General features: G+C 41.3%; 2 protein-coding genes across 5 annotated transcripts; both read right to left on the bottom strand.

Annotated features, from left to right (window-relative positions):
- Positions 1-1,794: 1,794 nt before the first annotated feature.
- Positions 1,795-11,849, bottom strand: CDO1 (cysteine dioxygenase type 1). Of its 4 annotated transcripts, none has more exons than XR_007780497.1 (6): positions 11,611-11,848; positions 9,375-9,452; positions 7,287-7,444; positions 4,718-4,887; positions 2,335-2,568; positions 1,795-1,974 (listed from the first exon to the last, which is right to left on the bottom strand). XR_007780497.1 is itself a non-coding variant. In XM_050987195.1 (6 exons), exons 1-5 carry the CDS (start codon positions 11,787-11,789, stop codon positions 2,539-2,541), a joined length of 615 nt encoding a protein of 204 aa, XP_050843152.1. In that variant the 5' UTR covers positions 11,790-11,848; the 3' UTR covers positions 1,795-1,974; positions 2,518-2,538. The 4 variants fall into 4 exon arrangements, 3 of the variants coding, with proteins under 3 accessions (XP_050843152.1, XP_050843151.1, XP_050843153.1); XM_050987195.1 differs by having other exon boundaries at positions 2,518-2,568; XM_050987194.1 differs by having other exon boundaries at positions 1,899-2,568.
- Positions 11,850-20,177: 8,328 nt separating this feature from the next.
- On the bottom strand, positions 20,178-22,901 carry ATG12 (autophagy related 12). The gene is made up of 4 exons (XM_030237329.2): positions 22,702-22,901; positions 22,440-22,576; positions 20,963-21,025; positions 20,178-20,609 (listed from the first exon to the last, which is right to left on the bottom strand). The coding sequence occupies exons 1-4, from the start codon at positions 22,871-22,873 to the stop codon at positions 20,550-20,552; spliced, it is 432 nt and encodes a 143-aa protein (XP_030093189.1). The 5' UTR covers positions 22,874-22,901; the 3' UTR covers positions 20,178-20,549.
- Between the last annotated feature and the right edge of the window lie 23 nt (positions 22,902-22,924).

Genomic DNA, 22,924 nt, shown 5'->3' with positions numbered 1-22,924 from the left:
CTTGAGGCTGTATCTCTTACCACGTAAAGATCTTAGCAGTAACTCAGGTAAATGTTAAACTCTCTTCAATTTACAGTGACACTGGTCAATAGCACCTTTCAGGTAATAGCATTTAAAAGGCTAAATATTGGTTCATTGCCCAATGAAATCTAATTGTTAGCCTACAGCATGTTGCTACCTCATCAGATGGCCAGTTAACACTATTCCAAAACTAAGGTACATTCATATGCTAGAAGATTTAATACATTGGCTGTTCAGCCATAATAGTGTGCAAATATGATTTTGCTGCTACTGGTTCCTGTGTTTTAAACCAGCACAAGTTATATGAGCATATTTGTGTGAGTGAAAAGGTAATTATGCTTCTCAGTATATTACTTGATATTTGTTGAATATTGCTTTTAGTAGGTAGTAGCTTTATGCTTGTGCTGTTCAGAGCACCTGATGCTTAGCTGATGCTTACGAAGTAGGAAATGTAGTGGCTGTGGTATGTGTTCTAAGGGCTCTGGACTCAATTAAACATTTCTCTTGAGGTTTCCTGTATTTGCACCCTTTATGTTGGGTAGGCTACTTCCTATGTGTTGAGGTACAGAGGACACAACTCCCCAGTAGCTACCTTCTTCTGAAACACCTTAATTCCTCTATTATGCTATGCAATGCATGGTATCATGCTTACCGTGGCTAAATGGTACCTGGAACAACTAATGTAGATTGTTGTTATCACTTCTGCCTGTATTTCTTCTGTCCCACTTCCCAGGCATATGAGTGACTAGCTGGAATACTATCTGGGGTTCTGTGCGTGTGCATCCTAAAATAGCTGGTTGCTCTCACCTACTGTGCCTTCTTGGCTGTCTCCCTGATCTTCCATTCCCCCTGGCCTGACTGAACATGTGGTCTACAAGCTGTAAAGTTTTTTCTTTAATTCTACCTAGGAAGCAAAAGCCTGATCAATATGCTGCAGTTGAAGTTAGTTAAGTGAAACTGCTTATTTTCTGCAGGAAGGATGAGGAGAACAAAAAGCTCTGGGTGCAAACTAAAATACAAGACTTTTTGTGTAAACATAAGCCCTTTTTACTGAAAAGGTGATAAAACACCAAAATCTCAGAGAGGCTGTAGTGCCTTGGTCCTTGTAGATACTCAAAATCCAACTAGGCATAGTCCTGAGCAATCTGCTGTAGGTGACCCTGCACAAGCAGGACAGGCAGACTGCCAGCCTCAGCTCATCTCTCAGGCTGTCACACTTTCACAACAAGGCACAGGTTCATTCAAAACCACTTACACTGCTCAAATATTTACTAAAAATTTTACACGGCCTCTCTGGAAATGGGATCTTGTAAATATTTTCTGGGCTTGTCAATACAGAGGGAAATGTGACTCAACCCAATACTGATAAAATTTAAACTGCTGTCTGGCTAACCAGCAGTCACCTACAAGACTAGGAGAATTGCTGCACATTCCCTACTTGAGAATATTTTAGTAACTGCATTAAATGAAAGAGATAGCCTCCGTGCACTCAGCTTTGCTGATTTTTATGTGCTTAATTACAGTTAACTCTTTTCAAGAAGGTTCTTTCCCTCTGACTAAATCTGGAGGATAAAATATCAGTGCACTCAGTGACAGAACTCCCCCCAAACCTAATCTGAGTCAGGATTCTTTACATGTTTGACAAACTGCCAGCTTTTAGAAGTCTTTTCTAACTGTGTATTACTTGGAAAAGATTTCATGAGGAATGTGGATTTTAGTAAACTGTGATGAGTATTTTAGTTACAGTGAAAAAAAATGTTGAAAACTCTGAAATCAGTGCAGATATCCAGTTTTATTTCAGTTTTCTTCTTCATTAGCGACACAGAATACTTTGGAAACTGGACATAAGCTGAGTTAAGTATGATTAGTCTTCTTAAAAGTTAAATCTCTGTGGAATCAGTTTTGAAAATCAACATACATGAAGCATTTCTCTGTTCATGTTTAAAACAGGATCTGAAAAATTAAATTGTAAAAAAAAAAAAAAAAGGTAAAAAAATGCATAAAACTATCAAGATGGCCTAAAGCATTAAAACCTAAAAGACTTAATTAAAAAAAAAAAGGCACTGCTGTTAGTTGTATCTACTGTACTACCCATAGGTACAAGTGACTGGAAGCTTAGAAGTTTATATAGTTACTAATTACATTGAGAGCATACATCCCCATAGGTCTATTGAGAAAAATCAAATGATGTTTAAAAACCCTATTTCTGATATTCTCAGTGTGATATCCAGGGTGGAGTGTCAAAAGGCGCTATAATTAGACAACCAACTACTTCTAACAATTCTAACAGGAGCCTAAGAAAAGGCATCTAACCTCTGAAGCAGGTTATGGCACTAGTTAGCTTAGTGTCCCATAATTGGCATTTGCTCGAGGAAACTGTGTGTGGTCTGGAGGCTGCCCTAGTGTACTCCGATGTACAAGTAATGAAATGGATCTGGCTGTCAGCCTTAGCCATGCAAGTCTTCTGTCCCTGGTTAAACATTCAGCAGGTCTTACGCAAATGCGTGCTGATGCTTCTCAGTTGTTCTCCTTCGGCACTCCTGTAGCCTAAAAGGAAAGAGGACAGATTGTTGCTTGAAGGAAAGAAACTGTCACTGCCTATTTCATGGTCTCGTTGTGTACCTTTGTTCTCAGAGTAGCTCCTAAAGATACCTGAATTGTGCGTTTTCAGTGCTCCTGACAGAGTTTTATAGAAGGCACTACGTGCCTGACAAAGCCACCCTGTCTGTCAGCTCTGGGTGACCATGAGTAAGCTCATGGCAGAAGGGACTGCTGAGGACTGCTTCCTCCTTCAGGCTATCTTGTCTCCCCAGTAGCCTGCTCTACTCCATTTTGACAGAAACTGCTTGAATGTCCAGCTTGGAAGACAGGCTGCAGATACTGCCTCCCCCTGCAAAATTCCTGGCAGAAGAAACTGGTGTGCTGTGACACCCAACACAAAATCCCTTTTCTGTCAGTGAGCTTTCTTATCAGTATTCTCATGTTTTGTACTTGAACTATGCAGTTACTCTGATGAGCAAGTCCTTTGACACACATACTATTTTTTTTATTAAGCCTATATAACTTTTTGCATATTTCCTGGAGAGTTAGTTAATCAAGATTTGATCATGGCCAGCGGCCAGAGGCCAGAAATCACAAGGAATTTACATGCGTCTTTTACCTATAAAATAAATAAGACAAACAGGAAGAACGGAATGAGCTTTTGTTCGGCGGATCTTCTCACTCATAAAAGAGACACAAATAGACTTTACATTACTCTCTTGGCATTTATAATTTATAGATCTCTGCCTCTGTGGGTCCTTCTGTGATCTGGTAAGGAGAAGAAAGTTTGCTTTTCCAGCCTGTTCTCCAGAAACCAAGTCACTGAGACCAGAAGGGTTTTGTAGCATGAAATCATTTTAGGCAGCTGAATGGTCCAGACTTGCTACCACCTTCTTCTTTAATGGAATTCCGTTTAGAGGAATTCATGAAAGAGACCCAACGATTAAGATTTAGCTCTTTCCTGTAAGCCAGATCCACAGCCCCATAAATGGTGAGAACACTGCCAGATGGTTACAGATCAGATTAGGGAAACACTCCAAGCCAAAATACCTAGTCTCACTTACTATTTTTGTACTAAATATTCAATAAAGACTTAAAACAAAAAGAAAGAAAATAAACACTGAATCCTTGCATTAATTTTGTTCAGAATTCTTCCATGTTAATTACCCTTTAAAATCTGAACTATAAATTCAAATTTATTTCTCAAGGACTTTTCAAACTTGGGAAGGCAAAAATTTGTGTTTCAGCTGTTTGGTAATTTGGCAGGCTTCAGAGAAATCATTTACATGGTACTTGACAACTATGTAAAACTTTAAATTGATCTGACTAAGGACTCACTCTAGGAAACTCCCAAGCACTGAATTTTTGGCTTCAAGGAAAACGAAAGTGTTCAGTATCAAACAAAACTAAACAGTGTTTGAACATCTGTGGCTGAACATCCAGAATCAATCTTTTCTCCACAGATAAGTAGTTATTTTTCCCAATGCATGGAATAGTGCTGAAACCCTGTTAACCTCTCCCACACGTTCCAGCTTGGTTGCTCCAAAAATGGTCTTAAGATTTCTTTCCTATCCAAATAAAATCTCCCATTACCCAAGAATGCAGACAACAGACAACTGGCCTACTCTTACTCTCACTCTCAGAGCAAGTCTTACTCTGTGAATATTGTGATTATGAAGAATTGAATTGATTAAAGAAGTATTTATAGTAAGGTACAAGGTTTTAAACCTCTTGAAATGTGATTCTTTTTGGCAGGACAGTTTAGGCAGGAAATGTCACACCTGACTAATGCTGGCCAAAACAATGTAGCTACTTCACATTTTCCATGGGCTAGGTTGTATTTACCATCATTTTTGGCCTGAGGGTGCTTAACTAGTAGCAGATGTCTGATTAATCCTCTCTGCTCAGAAGGAGAGGAAGGCTATAAAATAGGGAACTCCACATAAGTGAAGTGCAACTGGACCAATCAAACTACTTGGAAACAGGTTTTATCTGATCCTAGAGAGGATGGCCCAGGAAGGGCAGAGGTGCTGACCCTTCTGCATGTCCCAGGGCAGAGTCACTGCAGCTGGGCAGGCAGCAGGGCAGCCCCTTGTGCCCATCCCCGCAGGACTGAGCCAGAGGCTGGGTGAAGAGCGCCTCATCTTGTACTTACGCAGACAGTCCTTTCTCCAAACTGGCTGTAGAAGGTCATCGTGACTTTGTGTTTGTGCCCAGTCCTCTGATCAAAGGTGTTGCAGGTGTTGAAGGGTGGGCTGTACAAATGCAGGCTAACAGCAGGCTCTGTGTGGCTTATGTTCTCCACACGGTGCAGGCCAATGGAGTCTACACCAGCAAAGGCACAAAATGGCAAAAAGAAGGTGTGTTAGCAGGAAGATCCAATGAACTCTCAATCGCCTGGAAAAAACACTTTTTAAACTGTAACTCATGAGCAAATAGGCATGGCCACACTTCAGTGGGCAACAAGTAACTCAGTACAGGGAATTTGACTGGTGTTCTCTAGCAGACATTCCTAAATACACTGGTAATTCAAAACGTGTTATTGCCTTCCACAGTTCATGTAATTTCTAGATTATCTGCCACAGGAGAAAGGCCAACAGAAATCCCAAGAAAATTAAGGAAGAGCATACTGTAAGTATTTTCTTAGCTCTCATTCCCAAAGGACTTCAAGCTCAAGACTTTCCTAGGAGAGCTGTTGCTATACATGCTTCAAAAGCAGGAAGGGGGCAAAAGCTTTTGTGCTGCTAATTCTTTACAAGTAGCAAGGATATCAGTCACATTAGAAGCCAGCTACATGCATTTGGGCCATGGACTTATAGGCAGGCATACGGTGTCTTCTACTGCAGGCATCTGTTTCCTAATTATTCCTTCCAGTCTATTGGTTTGGAGAACACATTTTTAATTTGTTTTCTCTTTCCTATAACGTGACTAATCAATAGTGACTGACACACCTCTAATCACGACTGAATAGTAAGCATAATCAAGCTATTACAGAAAAATGTAAGGTATGAAGAATCACATCCATGAAACAAAGCATGTCCATTCTACACTGAAATGGAGATTTTGAGTTACTTAAGAGAGACCTTGAATTTAATTTATGACCCTGCTGTAAAAGCAGCTCAGGCCTTTGTACTTGAACTTGTTATATAATACCTGGACACGTATTGTGCAACATAGCCATGGTACCCTGAGAGTCATGAGTACACTCTTAACTCGGATTGGAAGCCCAAAGTGTTGTTAACAATCTTTATCTAAATAGAGCACCTAGCAGCTGGGGGGAAAGTCCTAAATCTTTGCTCATCTAATGGAGAACTCAAATAAACACAGTTTAGAGGGTTCTGATGTACAAGAGCAACTAAGAAACCTGCAGTAGAATCGTGAAGGCACTTGCTATCAATGTAGTTAGGGCAATCAACACACTGTCAGTGTTTTCCTTCTGCTTGTTTAATGTGTTCATTTTAAACCAAAACATCTGTTATGAAACATGGCAGAGGTCCAAACAGCCTCAGAGAACTGGATACCAAATTTGTTTTAAACTGAGGAAGCTTTGGGTAAGATGCACACAGTTTGCAGTTATTTGCATTGGAAAGGACTGCATATGTAGGGAAACCTGACTGAGATGGAGAACCCACGTCCCTGGCACAGGAGCATCAGCAGATGTGACAAGCCACTTCTTGCATTTCCTACCCTATCAATTCAGTGTTTTCTTTTAGCAAAGCTTCCACAGAGGGCTGCAGAACACCAGTCTTTCTCCTCAGTGCCCTCACCCCGGCCAAGTTCCTAACCCAACATGATTCTCCCTCTAGCTGGGAAGTTCCCAAGGTCACGCCCTCTAGGTGTGCTCTCCAGCATTTTACCCATGACATATAACACAGAGGACCTGCTTGTCTGCTGCTTCACTTTTGTTCTGTTGAACTCAAAGTGGTCCAGCAGGATGTGCAGTGTCTTTCATAGCACCAGCACACATAACACCCAGATGGCAACTCCGGGATGGTCTCCAGCAAAGCACGAGGTGGTAATAGTTACAGATACATTTGATGATGGCATGGATTTAGGTACCTAAAGAGCCTTACTGATGGAATCTTAGTCATTCTCAAAATTGTGGGTTTTTTGGGTTTTTTTTGTAGATGGGGAATTTCAGTTTTGCTCTCACTGCACTTCAGCACTACAGCCTTCTGTTGATTTGGACAAGAAGTAGCACTGTCACAGGTTTCTGTTCCTGGCTGGTCAATTTATTTCATAGACAGTTTTTACATTTTCAACATAAATTTTCCATGACTGAGTAAAAGGATTACTTCTTTGAGACCCAAAAAGTAAAAAAAAAAAAAAGCAAGGTGATCAAGCTATCTAAACTTTGCTTCTCTTATTTCTTAAAAAAAATCCTATACAAGTTTACGTTTACAAGCAATTTCAGATAATCAGGAGCACAATACTAAAGGCTGCTTGGACTAGAGGAGATATCCAGTATTTTATTACTATTATTGCTACAAGCAATTGCTACAATGTTTTAAGACTGAGTGAAAAGCACATTTTTGATGTGGTTGTTTATTTTTCTTAATCTAAATACAGGCTTGCGCAGAGTCTAAAGAGTCACATTTCTTAAACTGTGCATAGAGCCATAGGTATTATACTATTAAATGTAGGACACTAAAAAGCAGATGAACTCTTCTGCTACGAATAAGACTCATGGACAGATAATTGTCAAAACAAGCATAATATCTTACCATTAATGTAGGCACATTGATTTTCCCTCAAAACTTGGTCCGATTTCTTAGTCATTTCACCATTTCCTTTTTTCTCAGGCCATTCAAACAGAGTCTCCTTTAGATTTCCCTGGAGGATCTTCATAAAGCAGTGTGAGTCAGTGTGATCATGGATACTGCTATATATGTAAAAAGAATAACCAAACTCAGTGTGATATGCACATTTAATTTCAGAGCAAGACAGACAACGTAGCATATTGTATGGGGACAAAACCTTAGAATGAAATTCCATTCCACAGGGGATGTGCATTAAGGGATGTCTACTTAAACTGCTACTGTGGAAATATATTGAGCTAAGTTCACATACAGCAATATTTGGAGAAGAGTCAGATATTGGTCAGCCTATGACTTCAATATGGAGAAACATAAAGAAAGTCTGGAGAAAGGAGTAGGGCTGAAAATTTCTCCAGAATCCAAAACTCTTCTGGGCCAAGAAATAAAACAATGCTTCTACCATGATCCCAGGGAGAGGCTGGTATACACTTGCAAGTATACCTGATCTCTGCAAATCCACCATGCTCACTCCCAAAACGTGAAGAAATGAGCTAATGCTGCTTAATTTCTAGAGACCCTTTACTGCTGGGATTCACATGCATTGTTGAAAACAAAATGCTGTACTTCTTATTCTGAGAGTACTAAATATAACCAGCTGTATTGAGCTGTTAATTTCACTGGCATTTTCACGTTAAAACCCAACAGAATCTGGAAGGATTTGTTTGCTTTCTTGATCTCTCTTCTTGTTCTGAAGCATGTTTTATTTGCCACATTTAGAGATTAGATATGGGTTAGATATTTAGTTTAGTATCGTTTTATTTAAGTACAGGACTAACTACTATAGAAGTAAATGGGATTAGGACAAAGGGAGGGCTGTCCACTCATTGGGGCAAAGGAGAAGAGGAAATTTGACCCTCCAAAGTTCAGAGCTAATGAGTTTCAATCAAAAACTTGGTACTTGTATATTCCTGTTTTTATTCAGCAAAAATTAGGATTTCTTGCAAACTGAGATGCTGAGAGAGCAGAGCTTGCTTCAGGCACAGAACACTTCACAAATGCCACATTGACACAGTCCTTCCAAATAACCTGAGAAAATCTGACCTTCTTCTTGCAGGAAGCAAAACCAACTTGTCTCAGTCTAGCTGTAACAAATGTCCATCCAACTTGAACACAGTTTAACATAAATTACAGGCTGTGTGGGAATAGCCTAGAAGTAGAGGATGCTGAGCTCAGTTCCTGTATTGCTCTGAGTATCATGTTATGACATCCCCTAAAGAATACTGTACATGATCAATTGCAACAAACAAAAAAAAAAAAACTGTTCCAACATCTCCTTAGGTTTTCTATTTAGATGTAAGAATATTCGGTGCAAAACCTACAAATTTGGTATTGTATTTTTTGCTTTAGCCCACACTTTGTGAAAGACCCTCCAAGAGACAGATGCTGTCCTGACATAGTGTAGGAAAACACAACCAAGTGTACAGTCTATGCACACAACTCAGGAGGCAACATCAGTATTATGATACATTCTGAGGGAAGAGATGGGATGCATGAACCTAGAGAAAGCCAAACACTTCTGGAAAGGGGCTCCCTCCTCCCTATCTGCAGTCCTAATCCAAATCTACTTTTCTCTTCTTGCCACAAAGGCAGATTCAAACACCCTGAGAGAATAAAGACTCTATTAACTGCACCTAGTCCTACTTCTGAGGTTGGGTGTTATAGGGGTCGGTTGTATGGGACAGGTTGTACAGGGTCATATCTGTATCACTATCTTTGGGATTTAAAACTTTCTCTGACAGTAGAGAAGCTTAGCTTTTGTAGAAAAACAAAGCATTTTTGAAAGAGTGCTTTACAAATGGCAAAGGAGTACAAACTTGCAAAAGTTGCAGCAGATATTCAGGACTGCTATACTAATAAGAGCTCTGCACTGCTTACTTTCCAGACACCTTCTGACAGCTCCCTCTCTGACTGATTTATTTTTCCTCTATTTTGTATGACAGTGAAAGATATGGGGAATTTATATGTTTGCTAAAATCATAATTTTTAAGTACAAACCTGCCATGACCTTCACCCCAGCACAAGATCATCAAGTTGAACTTTCCATTTCCATTGTCCACAAGATTTCTTGTATACCTGAAATACAAAGCGTTTGTTCTTTACTGTACTAATATGTCTATAAAAGAGGAAATTACACAAACATGTTTATGAAAGAAGGTTGTGACTTACAAAAACTCTTTTTCTTCTGTTTTCTTGAAATGCAGGTTTTGCTTAGAAAAAATGAAATCGTATTTATAAGTTTGGCTTTTTTTTTGGTAAGAGTTATTTTTCTGGGAAGGAAAATGAATATATAATATTTGGAATACTATTTCTTTTGAATTACATAGATGATTAGAGTTTGGGAACTGTGAGTCAGACTAGAGTGGTAGACAGGATCAAATCAAAATGGTTATTGAATGAAGTCACTTCAGCAGCTGGCTTATAATTAGAAACAGAGGACTGCAATGAAACAAGAAAAATACATAGTTACATTCTTCTGCAGATCCTTTTCTGATATTCTTGGCTTTCCTTCTCTTACACAGAACTCATTTGTACAAAGCCAAAATAACAAAGCATGAAGATGCCAGACTTCCTGCACATGGTCCTCCCACTTGGTTCCTGAAAGTTCCATGCCTTGTATTGTAGCATTTTTGTGTGGATAAAGCACCTGTGAGGGATGTTTTGCCAGCATCTACTTCTAAGAAAAACTTCTTATAGCAAAATTTCTTTTCAAATAATATCTTTGTTTCCTTTGACTGTCCTATAAGTTTCCCCTGAACTGCTGATCATTTTGCTCAATCAAAAAGTTCACTAGAGAAAGAATTTGGATTTTGCTCTATTGCTTCCCATAGCATGACCCTTCTGATCCCCGTCTGATGCTATGGTACAAATAGCTCAGTGGGAGACCTTCAGATTTAATTTAAGCAGTAGTCATGAGTATTTGCACTTTGCCAAGTAAAGAAAATATTTATGCCTACCATGGTATGCCTCAGTCTCACCTGAAAAATTCAATCAAGGGCACACAGAAAGTGCACTGATGTCAATTTAATGCTTTCAAATTAGTATCCCCATAAGTCCACTCTATTTTACTCAAAGAACTACTCATAAAGAACTACTCATAAAGAACTACTTTCAAAGGAAATATGTATATCTATACACTGCCTCTCACTGCATCCACAACAGGTACATATATTACATGGACATATTTTTCCTATGACGTCAGAAAACAATTAATCAATGCTGGAGTTTGACAAAACTTCTATTATTTCTGTACAGTTCTGTCTGGACAAAAATAAATTCATAAATAACAAATAATAAATAAATATATAAATAAAAGGTTGCCAAGTATACTTCCAATGTTAACACACTTTGTTTTCCTGATTCTTAGTTTGCTATGTTCTGTTACAAATGTCATGATTTGTTCCAAATGGAAGATGGTCACAGAGAGGTGAAAGGAGGCTAAAAATGTCAAGCTAGAATGATGCTTTCACAATGCCACAGTTAAAAAGAAGTTTTGGAGTTTGGGGTGATTGAGTGGGGTTTTGTTTCTATGTTTGTTTGTTTTTTAAAGAAAACACTCGAAAAAAATGTATTTATCTTGGAATTTAAGACAGCGAAGCCAACAGCGGCAGAGCAAGAGAGAGCCAGAACCCCAGCAGGTATTTTCCTTCCAGCTGGTTAGCACCAGAAAGCCTCGATCTGCACTACGCCAGAGCACGGGGCAGCTGCCGGCCCGCCGACACGGCGGGACATACAGACAAGCACCGGCCAAGCCACAGGCACCGAGTGCGCCCTTTGCGGGTCCCTCTGCGCGCCCTGCTCAGCGCCCCGCGCGATAACCGCGCTGCCGGCGTGCTTCTCCCGGGCTCCTTCTCCCAACTCTGTTTACGTGTTTTTTCGCTTATTTCGGTGGCTGCAGCACGCCGCTGGGTCTCCCTGCGTCATCGCGGCCCCCTGGCCGGAGCGGGAGCGGCCGGGGGCCGGGTGCGTGGCCGCCGCCCAACCGTGCCCCGGGGCCGCCATTGGCCGCGGCCGCTCCGCCCGCTCCCCGCCCCCGGCCCCGGCGCGACCCCCGCCCCGCGGCCTCTGCCCTTCGGCCCCTCGGCGCCGCCGGAGAGGCTGTCGGCCGGGTGGAGGCGGGGGCGAGAGGGGCTCGCCCGCCGTCCCTGCTGACACCAGTCCCCGTCCGCGGCTCTGCCTCGCCGCCGCCGCCGCTTGCGCGGCCGGGGGCTCCCTGCTTCGGGGTGTTCTCTACCTGTACTGGTCGAACTTGGCGTACTGCAGCCACTCCTCGGGGTTGCTCTCGTACGACTCCATCAGCGCCTGGACCTCCTCCACGCTGACTTTGTCCTCGGCGAATATCTGATGGAGGATACGGATCAGCTCCTCCAGGCTCCGCGCCTTCCAGGTCTCCGTCTGCACCGGCTGCTCCATCACCGCCGGTCGCTCCCCTGCCGCCGCCAGCCGCTGCCCCTGGCCGGCCCCCGCCGCCTGCCTTTATGCGCCGGGAGGCACGGCGGGAGCTTACCACCCCCCCGGCGGGCGGGCCCGCGGACAGCTGCCCGTCCCCGTCCCCGTGAGCGCGGCCACCGACCCCGGCGGGCGGGGGCAGCCGGAGGCGGCTGCAGAGGCTCCTCGCACCGCCCGCTGCTGCTACCCCGCCGGAGCCCAGGCGAAGCGCGAAAGGTCGGGCCGGCGGGCGTCTGGCGCTCCGGTATCCCCGGCGGGGGAAATAGGAGAAGTGGCTATTGCTGCCGGATGGAAAGCATCTCTCTCCCTCTGCCGGGGAGCGCGGCCTGCCGCTGCCTCCGTTACTTACATGTTCGTTTGAAAAAATAAATCTAAAAGCTCTACTGGAAAGCAAAACAAGACACACAGCTATTTCAAGCACACAGAAGATTGCTTACAGACAGCCTGCCCGTTGATAGTGCTGTTTCTTGAAAGCCAGTGCACTCTGCAGGAACATTTAGGACTGCCGTAACCATTAGCACTCAGAATGACACCCAGAAACAGCGAATGGGACAGAAGAGACCGTGCTATCACAACAGACCGTCCTCACGCTCCTCAGTTTATCCAATCTATATACTGGCAGCAGAGCAAGCAGACACCATACCAGCCGACTTCCTTCCACTTCAGCTGTTAATAAGATGTTTATTAGTCATGAATTCTGGCAACAGAATTCACTATACACCATAGAACAGTGTTTGAAGAAAATTCATCTATTCTTTCTTAAAAAGAAAAATAGGTTCAGCTCTTCAGGTCTGCATTATGATTATGGATCTGGAAGTCAGCAGAATGGTGATGTGGGCTGCTGTAGCTCTGCGGCTCAAAGGTGCTCACAACACTGGCAGCTTGCAGTTTCCCTTGCAGACAGTCGTATTAAGGGATTTTTACCACAGCTGCTTTCTCTTCCCTCTCCCTGACCTGTTCATGAAAGCATAGGCATTACAAAAATAAGTGCCATTAAAAAAGTAAATATAGCTTGAGAGGCTGAATATATTTCTGACTTCACTGCAGTAGTGAATACTTTCCCAGTTTTAAATGGGGCTGGAATCTAGCACACTGGAATGAAACACAAATCAATGTATCAAATAGGTACATTTTCAGCCATGACTCCAGAACCTCTCCTGGCACGCAGAAAGCAGACCCTGACTTATCAGTATTTTGTAAATTATTGTTGGTATGTGTGCATGAGAAAGAGAGAAAACTGCAATGATTTCAAGATCATTTTTAAAGTCTGAGAGAACCTAAGACTATCCCAAGTCTCTTAAACACAACCCTTGTGCTTATCTCAGCAGTCATGTCCAGTCTTCCTGGGCCAAATACAGGTAAAGAACAAGCACATCACTTCCGTTGATAACATTTTCAAAGTCACAATTAAGAACGAGTCTTATTTCTTAATGAAATTTGCCTCTGTTCTGTGTCAGCTCTTGGTTGGTGCTCTTCAAAGATTGGATGGACAAATAGCACATTTTTCAGTACACCTCAGAAGTCTCATACAGCACCATTAAAACTGCTGTAGGTTATAAAGAGTTAGAATTAGTGTGAAATGCCCTGTCATTTATTTCAAAGGCAGAATTCACATTCTTTTGGCAGCTGTTGGAAGTGCCGCCCAAAGGAATGTCTCTCAAGAAAAAATTGTAAGAATCACAATTATGGGTTCTGAAATGCAGTATGAGGTAAGTTTTCAAGGTTTTTTTTTGTCTTATTCTGATATGCACAGGATCTGACAGAAACTAATTTCCAGCAGCTATATTTCTCTGCTTATTTGTACACCTGTGCTTGGAGGTATTTTCCCTGGTATTTAAATCCAGGGGAAAAAGTAGTTATGCCACTGCCATTAATCCCTGACACCTCAGTACTTTGATTCCTTTGCCACAATGTTGATGAGATCATTATTTAAATACTGCTAGTAAAAGGACTTTTTATACCTCCCACAAGAAAGGGATCAGGCTGGATCTACCTACTGCAGTTTCCAACTGCTGCTGTTTATTACACTGAGTTATCCTTTTTATTTGCTCCTATTCAAAAGTGTTTACAGCTTTTAATTTGGAATTGTTCAGCATACTTTTTGATCCCCAAAACATCTTACTTGACTGACTGAACACTACTAGGAGCAATATTTATGTGTCTCCAACTTGTGCTTTTGCTTATGTCCTATTGACAGAAATGGCACAAGGGTCTGAGCACATACAGCAGTTAACTGTCACTGAAAATTCAATATTAAAAAAGAGAATGCTGAAATCCACACAGCACAGGAATTGTTTTTACATTCTCAGTTGTGATTCTGTATAAGGACACTGCAGGACTTTATGCCCTTTTATTGCTGGAAATCATATACGTGAAGAAATGAACAATTACATGTATTTCTCAAGTATCCTATTAAAAACTTGTCTTGGAGAATACGAGTTTGGGCTTTAACCTCAAAAATTTTGCTTTATGTACAAATGCTGAAGCACTCTGCTATTACCCAGAAGACAGGTATAAGCAAATCAAGCAATCATTTGACATGACATCTAACTCCAGGAGACGCTTACCAGCTGAAGTGCTCAATCACTTCAGTTACTGTCACATCATTTCCTACTGGGGTCCAGCTCACAAGGTTTCTCTCATGCTTTACTGAGGAAAATCTTCAAGTCAGATCAATGGAATTATCAAGCTGCAGCATTAGACTTTGCACCATGTACTAGGCCTACAAATGTGGCTTGTGACTGTAAATAATCTTGTAAGAACTCCGAATAAAAATTGTGAGCTAGTTGAAGGTGGGATCCAAAGTGTCTAAATGACCAGACTCTTGTGGCAAACAACTATGCTGTGTCTCTTTGGTCTGTTAGCCTGGCCAGGCGACAGCACTTTAGCACCCTCATGAGTACTTCCACCCCTTTTACTAAGTCACCTTTTTGTTAAGTCTCTGTTCACCTAAGTTTCTGACATTTGTAGAGGGTTCTAAAGAGAAAACATGGATCTGCAATTGTAGCGCAAGTTTTGGGACTACATGATTCAATGCAGTCATGAATCAATGTATCAGTGCAGCTGTCCCTGAGTCATATAACCTGTAAAATGAGATTGATCACTTGGTATGCAGGAGATCTTTGATAAGAAACTGCTGCATGCACAGCAATTCTCAAAAAAGCTTGAGAACAATTGCATCAAACATCATGCAGTTAAACACCATCTTCAGACTAAAAACATGAAGTGAAACACAAGTGAAATGAGGATGCCACATACAAAATCATGTCACACACTGAAAAGACCAACAACTACTAAATGGCATGAGCTCTGCTGAAGGTAAAAGCAAACTCCAAACAATGCATTGAAGAGCTGTGCAGCATTAAACCAAATAGCACAGAAGGAACTCTTGGAACAATCAGTCTGATCCACTTTTGGTGGGACATGCGTATACTATAGATAAAATACAAAACATTGACATTTTCCTCTGCAAGAAAGACAAATAAATTTGTGGTCTTTTTAAATTTATGATATTTACATAAGAAAGCCAAAGTACTGGCTAGCCTCTGCATTAGGAACACTGCTGTGCACTTTTACATGATCTTTTTTCTTTCTTTGAGGTTTCCCATTAAGAGCTCTTTAGGGTTATTAGTTCTTTTACCAAACAGAGTTCAAGGGAAACATCTTTATCTGCTTTCAATCATATACTGAATTTTGCAGTTGGAACATGTTAACTCAAACTTTTTTTTTAAGGTTAGGCCCTCAATGCAATTATATTTTAATGCTACATTGTGTCAGTCTAATTGATATATACACATTATAGAAATAATTTGCATGTTGAATCACTCCATAAGAAGATACAGAGCAAGGATTACAAGGCCCCTGTAATCTTTAAAAAAAAATTAAGTAATGTTCATCATCTACTTTTAATAAAGAATGGTATGATGGAGCCAAGACATAGCTAGTACTTCGCTGTCATCTATAACCTGCATATTTAACAAAAAATGTTGCTGAATGTGGCTATTGCTAGGCATCAATTTAGTAATTTAGAGACAATTGCATGGAGGGACTGCAGAGGAATAATTTTTTAAAAATTCCTAGATTGCTCTCAACATTTGAACAGGGACCATGTTTTTTCTCTGAAAGTTTAATTCTTCTCATTGCATACATAAGGGATCAAATCTCACCTGAAATTTGACCTGTGTACCTAGCAACAAGTATCCCAAGGACTGATCCCTGGCACAGGGGCCAGCTTGCACAGAACGGATTTCATCAATGCTATTTACCTCCTGAACTTCGTAACGGGCTGATCACATCCAAAGTGCGCACCAGAAATGGTACCTTGCCAGTTCCTGATTTGAGCACAGGACAAAACCTGTGCCAGCAAGTGTTCTAACAACCAGCTGTACAGATGACTGAGCTACAGACTCCCAGAAAATTTCCTGGCACTACCAAGTCTAGTGACATAGGTGTAGTGTGACAGGCTTAACATTAAGCCTTTAACGTACTCATTTTGGTCTCAGTCAAAAATGAGATTCAACCTTTTTTAACCACATATTTTAGGATGAAACAATCTCTAAATGAGCTTTTGTCACTCAAATTCTGACTAAAAGAGGCATCTGACATCCCACAGCATTATTGCTATTAAAGCAACAGCAGAGCGTGGGGTTTTGTGAGGTTTAGTCTTGGATACATATTAAATATGGTACTGACAAAGCTGAAGTATCGCCTTTGCAAATAAGAAACACATTTCACAGGTTTTCTTGTCAAGTGTTATTCTTTTCTTGATGATCCAGCACAAAACAAGGCTGAAACCCTCTTATTTTTTAATGCACATTGAATTCTATACAAGCTTGTAATAGTCACAGTCCTCATGAAAAACTCCAGAGTTAAAGGAATTTTTTTCCACCCCTTTTTTTTTGTCTCACCCTCAAGATAAAGATGTTGCAGTAAGATAATGTCTTGAATAACCTTTGTATAATATCTCTGAAGAATAACAGAGACTTCAGGGTAGTCAAGAGCAACATAAGCCAAAAAGTTGTGCAAACAGGCAGAATTTCATTTGCGAAATGAGCATGAACAGCAACAATCGTAAACAAAGCTGCTTTGGTGTTAGAAGGAGTTGCAAGAATGGATATGTGGATTTCCAACCTCCTCACTGTGACTTTACTGTGTATCAGTACATTCGAGTTGTGGGGATAATTAACACAGACATATCTTATGTTAAGATCTTAGCAGTAGTTTTCCAAGATTTTAAAGTCTGGGAAATGACAAAATTTGCTCAGTATGCCCATAGGTGGCACAACTGTGTATTTTATCATTTCACTCTTGACGCAACTTTAGTCTCATTTAGCTTCTTCAGGTTTCCGTGTGCATTTAAGAGTAGATCAAACTACAGTTTACAAATCTATCATTAAAGCTAGTTTCTAAATCATTATAATAATTAATAAAAATAGTGCCTCAGTTTGAAGGGTTTGCATCTGGTGATTATTAACCTGAAACAGGGTAACTGAATTTTGCATAGAATCATTTTTTAATATAAGGATGTTGTGAAGTACTAGGTCTTTCACAAAACCAGTGTAGTAACTTCCCTTTCCAATGCTTATCTTATTTCTCAGTCTTTAAAGATTATTTATTGATTTTTTTTCAATTTGCCTTTTCTATTAATTCAGTTACATTAAATCAAGTGAATTAAATTACATTACAAATATTGGCAGTTCAGTATAGTAGCAGCATCGGTATAGTAGCATATTGGTTGAGCACAACACTTTGAGTAAATCTAGACTTTTATTTTTTGTTTTGTACAACTGATCTGTCCAAGAGTCAGTCCTTACTGTCATACCCTTTTTCTCCCACTCGAGTAATTGAAGTCACTTAAATGATACCAAATGCAGAGAACACAGCTCATGTTCTACTTGGGCTTCAGAGGTTTCCAATATTTCCAGTAAATATTTCCAATTTACTGGAAATATTCTTTTCAAAGAGAAAAGTACATCAAGACAATCTATAATTTTAGAAACTATAACTGTCCCTTTTTAAAATAGAAGATTCAAATATATCTTGCAAATTCTACAAGTAATGTACTGGGAATCACTTATTTGTTCACTTGACACATTATCTACTTGACATGGTTGCAGTCTGGTTTGTTACTTAAGAATACAAGCAAGGAAAATCTTCTGCCACCCAAAATCACACCTCAGCTCCAGACAGAGTCCATGGTCCTTAAAGAGCTACCAGAGGAAAGTACTGGCCACTTCCCGGATGCAAGGTACAAACCCAAAGGGAAAGTGGCAAAAAGGACTCTCTCTGTAAAGAAGGTACGGAAGTTACATGGGGGAATTAGCAGAACTGGAGCTGGCAGTCAATAAAAGGAACAGAATAAAGGCAGCTGCTTAGGAGGACTGAGGAAACACAAAGAAAGGGCTGGATCAGTAAGTACTCACTGTATACTGGTAAACTAGGGGCCAAGAAAAAATTACTCAGGGTTGGAAAAAAATTAAGAGCAGAAAAATGCTGAAGCAACCAGTAAAAAGTAAGTATTGTTCAGAGAACAAGCTGAATCTTAGATAAATGAGTATTCAAAGCTTCATGATTAATATATCCAGGTCTAAAAATGCATGTGGTAAAGAAGGAAATCCAGACCATTACTGTGGCCTTTACATTATTGGAGTATCACGTTTTGAGGAACTGAGGCAAATGATTTTTTTATTCAACTTCAGAGGATAAAAATTATTTATAGATTCAGCATAAATAACAACCTTCTATAATTAGTTGGCAGATACAATGACACTTAGTTCTTCAAGATCTCGATGTCTTTTTACTTTTTAAAACCAAAACATAATGCCCCCAGTACACAAACACACATACACCCCCACCTTCTTGCATCACTTCTAAAAAGCACATTTGCGATTTATCAGTAGTTTCATTTGTTAAGATCAAGTGAGGTGAAAGGCACCAATAGAACATTCTTTAAAGAGAACCAGACTAGTAGCTTATCTTAGGTAAACATACTGTCACACGGAAGAACAAACTACTTATATTTGTAAGGCCAGCATGTCGACATACTACGAAAAATATTGAAAAAGAGCCCCAGATAAAACTATGCAAATACCTTTGTCCTTGTGTACCCTCTAGTGGCTATCGAGGTTGTGCTGGCCTCACGGTAACTAAGCAGGCAATTTCCTCAACCAGACATAATCAGAGTGCTTCCCTCTGCAACAGCTCTTTTAAAGAGATGTAGATTCATCAGATCAGGGTTCTGAGCAGGCAAAAGTATGGATTACTTGAACTTTAAAGTTTACAACAAATTCTGCCTAACTCAATTGTTAGTTTAATGAAGTGAACCCAAGTTTTATATTTAAAAGTGCCAAGATACATCAAGCTATCCACATAGCAAGCCTTCAGAGCATGCATGCTGCACCCAAACTGTGACAATGTCAGTAAGCTAAACTGGGTATTACTCTTCCAGAAGACCTCTCAGTTGGAAAAATTCCAATACACAGGCTGAATAGACTACGTAAGAGCCACTTTTGCATAAAATATCAGTTCCAGACTATAGTAAAAACATGATTTAAACTAGAAATGGCTGTTTTGTCTGTACATGCTGAAGAACTGGATTACATCAGAGACAAAAACTGCCATCTAGCATAAGAACATTCTCCAAGCAAATAATTAACATTTAATTTGGTTCAGCTTAAACAAACATAAAAGACTGTACAACAGACATTTCAAATAAGCCCACTAAAAATCTCCACCCCTCACACCCAAACTCTCCAATAAATAAAAGCAAAGGTCACCACCCTAGTCAAGGTACAAAGTCCTCTCCAAATGGAAAAAACCTCAAATCAATTCTCACTGCTACAATTTAGCAAAATAATATAAATTGCATTCTACTGTTTAATGGATCACACAGCTGGTAAAACATGAAAATTAACAACAGTCAAAAAGAGAATATATAGATGTTTTAGCAGCTAATATCTTCTTTTTCAAGAACTCCAGATGCAGCAGCTAGCTACATCATTCAGCTAAAGATGCAAGTCATTAAACAGAGTAAGAGGAAACATCTTGAAAGTTGCTGAAGTGTTTAGCCTTCAACAAAACATTACAAAATTTGTGCAGGAGGGAAGTATTGTGAAGACTCCCATGATGCTGTGCCATCATAAATGAAGTACTTAAATTACCAACACAATGAAGGCAAAGGGTGGAGTAATGAGACTAGATACCAACGCCTATATATTATATTACAAGAAAAAAAATCAAAATACTTGAAATAATATGAGATAATGCACATTGAAGATAAAGATTTCACAAAGAACAGGATGCACACCACAGAAGTACAACACGTAAGAAGTAAACTGAATCCCAGGCTACATGTACAACAGATGTTACTTTTTTATTAAAAAGGTTCTCTTATCTTCAGTACAGCATATGGACAGAGCTGTCCAGTCAGTCCTGCAGACAACTGAAATAATTTCCCTTCAGATACAGTAATTAAGTAGTCAGCAGCAGGAACGCTGGTTCTACTCTACATGGCAGGTGCAGGTGTTTTTTCTGTACCCCAGATGTACATCAGAAAAAAAGCCATGTGATCATACAGCCTAACCAGCTCTTTGCTTATTCATCTGCATCATATGTTCATAGGCAGCAATGCAAAAATCCCTCTTTCTGTGTGTTTACAGCTTGAGTTCAAGTTAGTCCTTTCTCCATTTTTGAAGAGAAAACCTGAACAACTGTGTGGCCAGTCATTCATCCCCAAGCCTGAGTTTTGCAATAATGCAGTACAAGCTTGCCATCACTTCCAAAACACTGCAAGAAAAACAAAAAAACAAAAGCTGTTACAATTATTCATGGCCTAGCATATACATGAAGCAAAACAAAAAGTCTTCCCATCAGATAAACATGTCATGGAATATTGTCGTGAGAAAGCTCCCCATTACAGCGGGAGGCACGAAAACACACTGCACATGAAGGAATGCATTTCCAGAAACTGCATGAAATCACATCTCTTTGGACCCCATTCACACAGATCTGAGAATATCAACTACACTACATTAAATGCAAACTTTTACTGCTAGGGGCGGTGAGAGATTTCAAGTGCCTAAGGTGTGCTGACAAATCCTGCTAAATTCTATGGGAAGGATATTTAGGATGAAAGTTACCTCATAGAGGGTCCCCACTTCTTGGTCTGGAGATGGAGCAAAAGACTGGTTTACATATATGAACTGCAAGAAAATGAGAGAGAAGAGATGGAGATAGCACAGGATCCCACTGGGAACACAGAAGAATCATTCTGCAGTCAAAAGTTCTGCTATAATATTTAAGCATGCAGCAGAATATGACCAGTTACTATCTTCACTTCAGCGTGGAGGAGCAACAGAGCTATAAGGAGTCACCTCTGTCTGACCAGCCAGAACAAGCCAAAGTAAATGTGCTGACTTCCTTTTCCTGCAAGCTGACCCATTACTCTCCCATACAGCTACACAAAGTGGTTTAGCTCTTGCTCTTATTTCAGCCCAAACCACTCATGCTATTCCAGATTTGCTCAATTAGAATGGCCAACACAGAAATAAGAAACATCTTGTTCTATTTTCAAGTCATTCTTCTCACCTCCTGCTCCAAAAAATACATTTACAGGAGCTAATTGTCAAAGACAAAAAGGGCCTTGTGATCTGCTGTGCGGGGCAACAGTGGGTACTGGGGTACCATGTGCTATTTCCAAAATATATAAAATTCCTAGGGCTTTGTTCTTGAAGTATAGCCTTAGGCTTCAGTCACACAGAAAGGCTATGTGCTCCTGGTTTCATGGAATCAAACTGTTGAGATTGTCCTTGGTCAACATCATACTTATCACTTCTTTGAGATATTAAACCATGGAAAAGCAGATCCCTCATGATTTCCAGGTGAATCAGAAGAGCATTTGTGCCTATAACTTAAATAAGATCCTCCAAACCAAAAACAGAATGCATTCAGCTACATTTGACCACTTTAATGAGGCCAGCTTTAACTGTCTATCTTCAAGAAAAACTTCAGACTGTATTGAGAGTTCACTACAGAAAAACAAAATCAGTCCAACTATATTTCCAGCTCTTCCAGTGTCATCATGAGGCCACTTAAGTTAGTCACTTCCACAGGAAGGAACCCATAAATAACACCAGCAATCTGCTGCCCAAGGACAAACATCTCCCTATTCACCATTTAAAAAGTCCTATGACAGTAGCTCAACTATTTTAGATGTGAGTTCTGAAGGAAACAGAAACTCAGATTCAGAAAGCTGATCCCAAAAACTCTGGACTGCTTCTCTAATACTCTGTCTCTATACCTAGTACCACCAGGTACACAGTGCCCAGCAATGTTTCCCTGAGACACACGGCTGCCCAGCGTGCACACAGCTCTGCCTGACAGAGACCGAGAAATACAGACACCGCAAAAAGCCCAAAGGCCAGTGCCAAGCACACCTACACTGCGCCGCAACAGCTCGCTCAATATTACATCCTGGGGTCTACTTGAAATAATCCTCTCGGTGCTCCTACTCCAAGTTTCCTGCAGGTCGCTGTAGCCTGAATTATAACAGTGCCTTTGCAGGGTTTGACAGCGTGGGCCCTACGCGCTCAGCCCCCGCCCGGTGACCGCCCGTACCAGCTGTTCGGAAGCCATCAGCTTGAGGAACTTCTTGATGAAGTCCACGAGGCCCTGGATGGTCCGGGTCCGCTCCACCGCCCACTTCTTGGTCCTCATGATGGGGGTGTCGCCCACGGCCTTCAGCAGCACGTCAACTGCGGGGAGTGCCGCGTCACAGCGGGCCCGCACCGCCCGCCCGCGCCGCCCATTGGCCGCCGCGCCTGCCTGTCACCGAGCCCGCCCGCCCGCCCGCCCCGGCGGCGGCCTCCCACCCCATTACTTTTCTTTTTCGCGTCGCCCGCGGGCTCTTCGGTGCCCGGCGACCCGGCCGGGGGTGGGCCCGGTTCGGCGGGCCCCGCCGCGGTCCCGCTCTCCGGAGCTTCATCACCGCCATCGCTCCGGCCGCCGCTCTGCGCCGCGGCGGGCGGCGGCTGCTCCTCGGGCTCCGCCATGATGCCCGCTGCTGAGCGGGCGGCGGGAAGTGACGGCACGCGGGGGCTGGA

The sequence above is a fragment of the Serinus canaria genome, chromosome Z (genome assembly GCF_022539315.1).
Source record: "Serinus canaria isolate serCan28SL12 chromosome Z, serCan2020, whole genome shotgun sequence".
Taxonomy (NCBI): domain Eukaryota; kingdom Metazoa; phylum Chordata; class Aves; order Passeriformes; family Fringillidae; genus Serinus; species Serinus canaria.
The sequence above is the reverse complement of the archived record's forward strand: the minus strand, read 5'-3'. Positions and strand labels throughout refer to the sequence as shown.

Bases quoted from the DNA above. Each gene is read 5' to 3' on its own strand.
- ATG12 (XM_030237329.2), bottom strand. From the start codon at position 22,873: ATGGCGGAGCCCGAGGAGCAGCCGCCGCCCGCCGCGGCGCAGAGCGGC. The intron at 21,026-22,439 runs GTACGGGCGGTC...ATTTTCTTGCAG, and splicing joins TGATGGCTTCCGAACAGCTG to TTCATATATGTAAACCAGTC. The intron at 20,610-20,962 runs GTAACTTTCATC...TTTTTCTTGCAG, and splicing joins AAGTGGGGACCCTCTATGAG to TGTTTTGGAAGTGATGGCAA.
- CDO1 (XM_050987196.1), bottom strand. From the start codon at position 11,789: ATGGAGCAGCCGGTGCAGACGGAGACCTGGAAGGCGCGGAGCCTGGAG. The intron at 9,453-11,610 runs GTAGAGAACACC...TTTGTATTTCAG, and splicing joins GCCAAGTTCGACCAGTACAG to GTATACAAGAAATCTTGTGG. The intron at 4,888-7,286 runs GTAAGATATTAT...TTGCTGGTGTAG, and splicing joins TCAATGTGCCTACATTAATG to ACTCCATTGGCCTGCACCGT.